At 41.3% G+C, this 10,896-nt stretch overlaps 1 protein-coding gene across 2 annotated transcripts in view; it reads left to right on the top strand.

The window, feature by feature from the left end:
- Nucleotides 1-10,896, top strand: part of macrod1 (mono-ADP ribosylhydrolase 1) — a 147,633-nt gene that overhangs the window by 1,185 nt on the left and 135,552 nt on the right. For both annotated transcript variants that reach the window (XM_082546989.1, XM_082546988.1), the window contains exons 2-3: nucleotides 889-987; nucleotides 2,183-2,290. In XM_082546989.1, coding sequence (XP_082403115.1) covers nucleotides 889-987; nucleotides 2,183-2,290 — 207 coding nt within the window. The remainder of the gene's footprint in view (nucleotides 1-888; nucleotides 988-2,182; nucleotides 2,291-10,896) is intronic.

Raw genomic sequence — 10,896 nt, 5'->3', positions numbered from 1 at the left:
TAGGCATGAATGTCATGGTAATTTTGGGCTTTAAATTGTATTAATTTTTTTAAAATTTTTTTTATTAACTGTTGTTTTTCCTGAATGAAATGATTGTACAGCATACATCTTTAATGACTTAAAAAATAAATTAAAGAATAGGATGCACAAATTTGAAATGATTTTTGGTTCTCTTTAATCTACACAGGGTGAAAAGTATACATACAGGCTTAAATGGACACATACAGCCCCATTGATATTTGGTTAAATGTCTGTTAGCAAGTTGTACTCGAACAGATGCTTTTGGTAGCCATCAACAAGCATCTGGCATAATTCTGGCCAGATATCTGACATCTCTTCTCGGCAGTTCACTTAACTGGAGTTCATTTAAATTCAATTGTTTCCAGTCATAGAGCTGGAATTGAAGCATTATCTAAAAGTTTTCAGTTGGGTTGAGGCCAAAGCTTAATGGAGCCATTTCTCAACAACTCCAGATTCCATAGTCAAACGACTATATGCAAGAATAAGTTTTCTGGATGTGTCACCTCCTTTGCAAAGTCTGGAAGAAGATCCAAACTGTCACTCTCAGATGAGAGGAGATTGGTTTGGTACAACCAGGAGTCACAAAGACTCAAGCATGTCATGAACTGGAAACTGCTGGAACACCAGCATGACTGAGTTTTACATTGTCATGGACTTAGAGGGTGCTGACCAAATTTGCTACTGCCTACATGGACAGGCCAAAAGCCTTCTGGAGAAATGTTTTTCTCAAAATCTGCCAAGAAGAGTGATCAAATATTCAGTCAGAAACTCATTGATATCTGCTCAAAGTGCAAATGACAAATACATTTGATGTTATATGTTTCAGATGACTTACTGCCTTTTCTCTTTATCTTACTTTTCTCTCAGACTACCTGCTGTCTCTGAGCGTGGAGGACAGGCGTCAGTACTACTGGACAACTGACTACAAGCCACTGGATGAGATCTCAGTGTGGACTCCCACTGCAGGTCAGACCCTCAGCATCAGTCACAGTTACCATTCTGTTCACAAAGAGTTGAGTGATAGTAGTGGTAGGGTTTTCCAAGATTCTCAGATTTCCAAGGTTTCAGATCATTAACAATTATTTTAATACTGGACAGACCCCATATGTAGCTGCTCCGTAAAGGTAGGCATAAGATTCAGCTGCTAAAAAATGCAGTCTGATTATAGTGAAAAAAAATGCTGCCCCACACATCTCTGGTTTTTAAGAGACAATGATAGGCAGTGTGCTCAAACGCTGTCAGGCGGAGTCAAGTTTTTAGAAATGAAAAACTATTTTGTTTTGAATTAGCTGCAGAGCTTTCAGTGCACAATATTGTATTATTTAACATTATATAGGTATATTTAGAATGATGAATTAAGGTGGTGATTTCCAATATGCACTAGAGTGGTGTGCAGCAAGAATGACTCAGCATTTTGAAGTCTGAGGTCATGATCCTCAGCCGGGAAAGGGTGGAGTGTTCACTCCAGGTCAGGGATGAGTTGCTGTCTCAAGTGGAGGAGTTTAAATATCTCAGGATGTTGCTCACAAGTGAGGGAGAGTGAGATTGCAGAGTATTAGCTTGTCCATGACCTTCCTCTGAAGGGTGGCTGGGTTTCACACTGAATAGAGCTAAGTCAGATTGTTTGATGGTTTGGGCATCTGCTCTAGGATGCCTCCTGATCACCTTCTAGGTGAGGTATTTGATGCATGTCCTGACAGGAGAAGGCCTTGGAGCATCTCTGTTTGATATCTCCATGGATGGATGGATGGAGGTCATACATTTGAAGGGTCACTGCAGATCACTACACTTGCTTTGATGAAGGTTGTGGAAACTAATAGTTTTTAGTGCTTCAATGTGTTTGCTTTAGATTCACTTTGCTATATAAAGGCCTTGAACAATGAAATGACAGATCCCTCTTGTATGAATCTGTATCTCATACTGTAGATGCTTGGCAGGGAGTGTGAGAGTTCTGACAGTCGCTTAAGGATTGAGTGCCTTCCTGGCAAATCATTTCATTACATACACATCTTGTGATCTTCTATAAATGGTGGCAGCCTTTTCCAAGAATTGTTTAGGACATGATGCTTTTTGTATGCGTTGAACTACAGATGTATCCCCTGTGCTGATTTATCAGGTAAGCAAACCTGGTCCTGAGGCTGTTTGTGTCTCTCATCATCAGGTGGTTCGCAGCCAACTGACTACAAGAGGAATGAAAAATTGGACCAGAAGATTTCCCTTTATAACGGCGACATCACCAAGCTTGAGATAGACGCTATAGTCAATGCAGGTATGTGTGTGTGTGTCTATGTTTAAACCTTTGTGAAGTTGTCTATTTTCACACAGGTCAAAATCAAATGTAATTAAAAAATAAATTGATGAAGCTCAATTTTATTTTGCTGTTATTTGACTAAAAATAATGGCTCGCAGTGGTGTACAGATGAAACCTCTGGAAAAGAATAATGTGAAGAAGAGTCAGTCAGAGGGAAACATGAGAAAGGATTATGTTTTTAAAAGCTTGGTGCCAAACTGAGTGCCGCCTCCAATCCGTTTGTGCATTGATGTGCATACATTTAGCAAGGAACACCTGTGAGGGAGGTTCGCGCTGTGATTATGGGTATTATGTTTTCTCAGTGTGTGGGAGATACAGCTACAGGGCTTTATATGGTTAAGAATCCTACTGTGAAGTTTTCTTTAAAGTGGAGTACAAAAAGAATAAAAGAACAACAGAACGGCTGAGAATCAGAAGATTTGCTGAGTCGCTCCCTGGAAACTTTAAAAGTAGACAAAGAAACACAAAAGCAGAGCTAGCATTCATCTGAAGTCTCCATGCTGGAAGAATTATGGACAGACTCCTTTGATATATGTGAAATTCATATGCTTTGTTTGTTTATGTAGCATCCCCCAGCTGTTTGGTTTAAGAACACTGTATCTTTTAATGTCTGTGCACTGCAGAAAGTGATTATTTTCAACTCCAACTGTTGATATGCATGCATGCATCTGCTGGACATCGGAAATGGCCTTGCTGGCTGCAGTTGGCCTATGAGCAAAAAGGTTGACATTTACCCATGGCAGTGGCTGATGTTTATCTGCTGCGTCAGATCAGTTTTGCTTTGGGTAAATGTTCAGCAATAGTACGATGAAGAACTGGGAGAGTCTGAAATGTCTGAGTTACTGGAACAAGAGGCTGAATAAATAAAAATATAAAACTAAAGACAGACAATAAGTGCAAAACAAAACTTAAAAACCACTCTGATAACGGTAATGCTGTTAACCAAATGATTTTTAAGCCATTTACTAAATTTGTTTTTTAAAATTCTATTTAATATTAAATTATTTAAAAACGGACTAGCTCTGGAACAGAAGAGACGAATGTCTTAATTCCAAAACTACTTGCAAATATTGAATTATAAATAATATTTAAGCTATATCTAATCAGCCGACACATATAACAGAAATCCAATGCATTTAGGCATGGTCGAGAAGTTAAAACTGAAGTTTGGACCATGAGAGTACCCCATTCCCGCCATTCCTGTCAGCTCAGAACTGAAACTGAGGGTATGATTCATACAGTCTCACTAAAATAGGATAATAAAAATTTGGAAACTTTTGCCTTGTCCGATGAGTCTCCATTTATGCTCTGAAATTCGGATGGTAGGTTCAGAATTTGGTGCAGACGATAGGAAACCATGGATCTTGTCTGTGTTGTAGTTCAGTTCAGGCTGCTGGTGGCGGTATAATGGTGTGGAGGATATTTTTTTGGCCAATGTTGGGTCCATTAGTGCCAACTGAGCACCTCTGATGAATGCTTCCAGCACCTTGATAAATCTATGCTATGAGGAATTAACACAGTTCTGAAGACAAAAGGGGGTCCAATTCAGTACTAGCCAGGTGTACCTAATAAACAGTCCAGTGAATGTATATCTAACTCTTAAAACATTTTTTGGTCTCATGTCCTCCCATCACTTGTTGTTCTCAGGTTTTAGATAGTAGTGACCATTAGATGGAGCCAGAAGCCACTTGATCCATTCGAGACTTTCTTTTTCCCACAAGGCTGTTTGGGCATGTGGGGGAAATTTAATCGGTGTCTTGGCACTGGTGATGCATCGGGGGAGAGTGAGGCAGGCCAGCATGCCTAAATGATGCTTGATGATGAGGCTTTAGCAGAAAATGATAGATTTTCACTGGCAGCTGACTGTCAGCAGGTGCGCGCTGTGCCAGCATCCAGTGAATATTTTGATCGTTGACTCTCATAGTTCAGTGTGACTGCTTCTGTTTGTGTGTGCTTGCAAGTAATTATACATGCATCTGTCAATAAATGTTTCAGTAATTATGTGTGTATACAGTAAGTACCGTCTCTGTGTTTCTGGAGAGGCGACTTTGTATTTTACAAGAGCTTTTACAGAGTCGTGGGATGCAAAGTAGCACAGAATTAACAAGAAGAAACAGCTAGTAAAGTGTCATTTAGCGGAGAGGACGAGGCAAGGTGACGAAGAAAAACCTCAGCAATGCCAGAGGAAACATGACTGAGAGATGGAGCGTGAGAGAGTCACACTGAGTGACAAAAAGCAAGAGGGGAGTCTGGAGGAGTGAAAAGAAGAAGATGAAAGAGACACAGGGAGAGGACACAGGCTAGTATTTAAATCTCAGACTGCATTGCCATGGCAACAAGCAGGTACAGGGTACCCTCAAAGGAGCTTTGGGCGGCAGAGTCCGATCATCCTTTCTGCCTGACTGATTGGCTGCCCAGCTGACTGTCTCCGTGGTCATTTTGTTGACTAAGCTGCTGACCTTTTCTCCCAGTGACTAACTGATTGACTAAGAGGCTTTGAGTGATGCCAGTTGCACTTAAAGAAATATGACATTAAAATAAAAGGAAACATCGAGCAAGTTAATTACGCTCATTTTTGAAATTGTAAACTTTCTGCTGTTGCAGCAAAGCTCTGACCAGAGCGTGCGGTTTTTGACATGTGGAGGAGTGTTGTGGATTTTCTGTGGCTGCTTTGAAAGGCCTTGAAGCATCATTTGGCCCCTAAGGCAGCAAACATTCAATTGAAGCCAACTGTGGCCAATTATACGCTATACTGGCAGGCTGGTAGGTAGGTTGGGAGGGTGGGGGCCTCCAGGCCTGGCTGGTGGTTAGCAATTGATTAGACACTCAAACACACGCACACATATATATGCATGAAGAGAGACACTCGTGTACACGAATGCATAGGGACGGATAAATTAACAGGTTTGAACTTCACGTGCTCCCTTATCTTGTTTCATTCCCTCCCTTCCTTCTCTCCTTTCCTCAATCAGCACTCGTTGATCAGGTAAACAGGGCGTTGCAGGGTGGGCGCTGGTTGTCGTTTGTGTCTCTCTCTCAATAAAGATTGGATTTACAGTAACCCTCAACTCCTCCTTCCCTCCTCCTCCTATTCCTCCCTCCCTCCTTCTTTCCACACTTTTACTGCTCCTGGCTTCTGCCCACTCCTATAAAACACTACAAACATAAAAACCCACAAGCACTTAAGAGCCGTCCGGGTGGTGGTGGTGGGGGGCATACTGGGGGAGGAGACGTGGGCAGAAACATCCTCCTCTTTACACCCCTCAATCACTCCGTCCGGAGAAGGGTAGGGAGATGGAGGGGAGGATATATTGTCTCTGATGGGCTAGCTGATTAAGATGGATTGCACAATGAAATGTCGTTGGAGTGATGCGTTCTTGGAGTGTGTGTGTGCTGCTACGCAGCAACTAACTTTGCATTAAAACCTTTTTTCAAATTGATTAAATGCAAATTTGTTGAGCTCTACTGAACTGCATTTTTGCCCTGCAAAAGTTTTATTCTTCATTTCCATTTCTACACTTACTTTTAGCCCCCGTAGTGTTTATTATGTTTGACATTAAATGCCATTTATTCTGGCCCACCGTCTTCACTGCGCAGAATAAAATCTAATTGAAAAAGATTTAAAAACTGAACCGATAAGTTCTCTCAGTATTTTTGTGTGATGTCCTTTTTTTTTTTTTCCGTGGAGCTAATTCGGTGCGTTAAAGTAAATGCAGCAGCAGAGTCAGCTGATAAATCTTTCAGGCTAGACTATAAAAAACTGTCCCTAAAATTAAGCCGTGCACCGTCAAGAGATAAAGAATATTCCGGTCCTATCTCAGTCTTCGCAGCTGAACCACTTGTCTTCGTCACAATTTCTGCTTGCCAGGAGTCTTTGTGTGTGTGTGTGTGTGTGTGTGTGTCACACCTTTACACCCTTATTTAGATGTGCTGTTAAGACTACATATATGTAAGTCTGCATGTGTTCCCCTGCTTTTGCCAGGAGCACACATGAACCCAGCTCTAACTGTGTGTACGTGTTTGATGTGCTTTGTCTATGAGTGGTTTGATATGTGAGCAGGTATCCTGTCATGTGCATGTGTGTGCCTGTGTGGGTGGATGAGATAGGGTCTCCCAGGTTTTCCTCTGCTGGTCAGAGATAAAGCTGTTGGTTGGCTCTGCTAACCCACCCACTGTGGCTAAAGCTGAGAGATACAAGATTAGAGCCAATAGTTTTCTCGGCCCCCAGGTGACCGACAAGAGGGAGGAAGAGAGAGTCTGTATGTGTAGGCTGGACTTGTAACATCCCCCTGGATAAGAAACCTAGAAAAGGAGATGGATGGATGGATAAAGGAGCAGGGGTGGTGTTGTGAGGGACAAAAGGTCAGGCATTAGACAGGTGAAAGGCACTAACTCTTCAGGTCACCTAGGATTTCCACCCCAAACCGTCACGTTACCGTCAGCGCAACATCAGCTTTTTGAAATAAAAAGTGTGATCGGATTGATGAACAAACATTTCTTGAGAAAAGCTGGGAGATTAAAAGCCTTTCATGAGTAATTGTAGACCGTCAGGGAAAATAGAGATATTCATAGCGTTAACTTGAGATGCTGACCAAAGCCTGAAGCTTAACTCCTCGGGAATAATAATAAAGGTTTAGGTGTGCAGTCGATTCAAAGGTCAGAAGGAGACTCAGCTCAAAGTCAAATCAGCTTGAGTGAGTACAGTTTCAGTATTCTGTTTCACAGAAGAGATGCATCTTTGTTTAGGTACATATTTACATGAATATAGGACAAATCGTCACACTGGAGAAGGTGGAAAAAGCACGAGGCCTTTTTGCTCAAAAGCCCACTGAAGCGTTGGTTTTCAAAATGCTTGAGGATTAATGAATTGATTTCAGGTTTAAAAATATTCAGGCATTATGCAGATTTTTCTCCCAATGGCATCTTTCCTGGTAATTAGTCAATCAACAGAATTAAGTGCTGATCTAAATTCTGATTTTCTTTGTCACATTTAATAGTCAGTTTTCAGCCGTCTACAGCTACTGGTCTGTTTGTTTGGCAAAAAACAAGGAAATTAAGGGTCTTGCTATGGCTTGTAAAAAGATGCAACAGTGATGAGATGATAAGTAGTTTTTTACTCTTTGCTTTTGTCTTGTAGCCTAAATTCTAGGTTGTCAAGAATGACTCGGTCTGAGTGCCGAATAGGAAAAAAAGTGACTAGTTTAAAAAAAAAAAATCTATTTATTTTTTAATAGACCATTTAACACGTAACAGTCAATCTCCTCAAAAATTTCTTCTCTAGAAGGAAATAAAAGGGCAGGAAAAGCAAACAAAATGTTCAAATTGAGACCAAAAATACGCCTCCATTCAGTACAAAAAATACAGCAAACAAAAACTGCATGGCTCTCGAAAAACAACTATTCAGGCCAACTTTCTGTTAGGTCTTTAAAATAGTTTGAAAAGCTTCCCCAAGCCCTTTCAAATGTGTTTGTCTTTCCGCGTATATGTTATTTGTCTGTGTTTTTCCTTTTTTCTTTTCAAAAAAACTGACATTCATTAATGCTTGCTTATTTTTGTTGCTCATACAAACTGAACAGAAGAAGCTTTTGAAATTACTTTTTCACATGTCTCTGCCAAACAGTGTTCCACCAGCCCAGGGATGTCAAACTCATTTCACATTACAGGCCATATGCAGCCCACTTAGACCTAAAGTCAAGTTTAACTACATATTTAATCCCTGGGAAAACGTGCTCCTGTAGTAAATGAAAGAAATCTGTCAGCGTGACTATTTGGGCTTGAATTTTAAGAGATAAATGTGTAAAATTACAGAATAGTTCTGGTGACTCATTTCCCATAATGTCCTCTAATTATAAAACAGAAGGCTTTTACTAAGTCACAGAAAATGCTGTGTACACATTGTTAAAAAAAATACCTTTCTCAAGTAGGACATGAAAAACAAGAACTTTTCTGTCATTTAATTCATAATCTAATCCTTAATTACTTTCGTGTAGTGTAAATGGCCAATTGAGATGTGTTTTAGGAGTGAAAGCTGAAAAAATTCAGTTAAAAGTCCAAAATCTGTTCACTCACATTTTCCAGAGTTGTCCAGTGGGTCGGGTTGGAGTCTGCACCGAGCCGATTCTGGCCCCTGGGCCTTATGTTTGACACCTCTGCTCTAGGCTTGTACATTTAGTACAAAGGCATTTTTGAGTTCCCTCCCCAGACGCCTTAACGCCCACTCACATCCTGGGCCATCTGACCTCAGGAATTCGCATGATAAGTTGGGGCCAGGTTTCACAATGAGCTCACCCGAAACTCTGGCTGATTGGGACCCACACCCAGTTTCACACCTTGGCTCAGGCGATTAGAGGATCATCAGGGGGTCCTTTTGTCCCTCTGTGGGGGGAAACTCCCACTAGGTTTAAATCTGGGACTCTCCACCATTTGACCTTAGAACTGAAGAAGCTTCTCGGATGAGAGGTGAAACGTCTTCAAGCAACTTAAAGAAGTCCAGACGCTTTTCTTTGCAAGCTCGATGACCTGGATGACTGAGAACCTTCACAGACATATTAATGGGGATGGCTGTTCTTTTATTTTTTTTTAACACCAGCTGCATTTATCAGACTCGGGGAGGTTTAGTCTGCTATGAGGGCGGGACTAAAGAGTTGAAACTGAAGATAAATGCTCCCTTGGTCTCGCTCTGTGCGGGCTATATTACAGTTTAACATGAACCGTGGATTAATGAAAAGTACCACAGTGCATTCTTTCAGTGTTGCTCTCACGGCCTGAATAAAATGTTTCTGCTCTCGGCCTGCAGGCCCCACTTTGAGAACCCTGGTCTTAAATGATTAAATGCTTGTTCTGTTAATTGAGAAAATAATCACTTCATTAATAAACAATGAATATAATTGTTTCTTGCAGCCACAGCTCTTTTTTTCTGATGTTGTTGTTGTTAGTGAAGATGATCCATATTTAAAGGCTTGCTCTGCTTGGCGGCACTGCAAAAACTTTGTAATATAAGATCTGGTTCCTGCTCATGATGTAGACTATAGAGCTCGAGTGAGCAGACACAAACACTGTAAATGGCTATTAATGCTTTTTTTCTATAACGGTGGGTAATTTTGAATTGGGCCGTAAACAGAAGTGATACAGCAGAAGCCGCACAAGATCAGCTTAATCTTTTATTATTACATTGTGTATACGGGTGGATGCATGGTGGGAGCATTAATAATTAAACAAAAGTGTTTTTTTGAGCTTGGATGCTTCCTTCGATTGAAATATAAATTCAAGTCAGTGTTGGGGCATCTTTTATTGATTCCAGAGAACTCCATGCTTGATGATGTCCTGTAGCAATAGCAGGGTTGTGGGGGCCTATGGGTTATAGAGGATGAAGTTATTGGGAGTGTTGGGGAGTTATGGATGAGCGGACCCAGACGGATGGACAAGCAGCAGGACATCGACTAGAAAATGCTGGAGGAAAAAGGTGAGAGGGATGTACTCTCTGATCCTGTTTGGTGATTTTTAAGAGGATAAAACAGGCGAACCCTTGGCGCTGCAGGTAGAGCCCCTTACAAGAGCATTACCCTACAGCGTCACACTCCTTCTGCAAGTCTTCTCTGATTCTTAGCTGGCTTTGTCAATGGGGCTTAGTGCCGTGCTTAGCGCCAGAATCAGCCTGGCAGACGTCGCCGTTTTTTTTTCCACGCTGCCGGAGTGTGTATGGGAGATTGTCAGGCCTGACGTTGTTCTAAATTGCTTCAGCGCAGCTAAAATTATTTCTTAGATTTCACCTGAGCTGCATTTTCCTCATTTGACTAGAGTGATGGGGGGCATTCAGTGGGAATCTTGCATGCTTAACCACTTTATAAGGGATTTTCCAGCATCAGGCCAAGGATTAAGTTTTCTTTTGTTGTCGTTTCTTTTTCTTTTTTTTAACTGATCTACTGTATCTGGTCCAGCTTCTGGTGCTTAAGCTGGTAATAGTGTAATAGTGTGTTTGTTTTAAGTATGTACATAGTGTAGCTGTTATTAGAGGATAATCAAGTTGTAGCCAGCTGTAGTAATTTTATTTTATTTTTTTAAGCAAGAGGAATGAATGTTTTCAAGGCTTCATAGACACCCTTCGACGTCTGCCAGTTAGTCACCAAGTCACACGTTTTACTCTAGGGAGGCAGCTTGTTGTGATCCACCCGACCTCTCTGGTAGTAGCAGGGGTGTGAGGGGGGAGGATTGATGGAAATCCCAGAACGGACCTAGTCGTGCTGCTGAGGTCTCTTAGGCCCCACAGCGTTCTCTGTTTCCTGCAGTTACCATATATCTAACCCAGAGCACTTGTCAGGTTGTGTTAGGACAGGCTCATATTACAAGATGCAAAATGTCACACTAAGTTTGCTGTTGCTGACAAATATTTCATGCGTGTATGCTTTAGGAAAGATGGAACTCAGATGCTGCAAAATTATAAATGTCCCGTGTGTTTTGATGATTAGGATTTCAATTGAGAACCAATGAAACTCTTCTCGTTGCCTTCAGCTTGCTGGCATCTGTGAAAACTAAGCCAGAGTTGTGCTGTTTACTCTAAAAGTAAA

This window comes from Aulonocara stuartgranti (assembly GCF_965226115.1).
Source record: "Aulonocara stuartgranti genome assembly, chromosome: 2".
Lineage (NCBI taxonomy): Eukaryota > Metazoa > Chordata > Actinopteri > Cichliformes > Cichlidae > Aulonocara > Aulonocara stuartgranti.
Note: the sequence above shows the minus strand (reverse complement) of the source record. Positions and strands in the feature narration are given on the sequence as shown.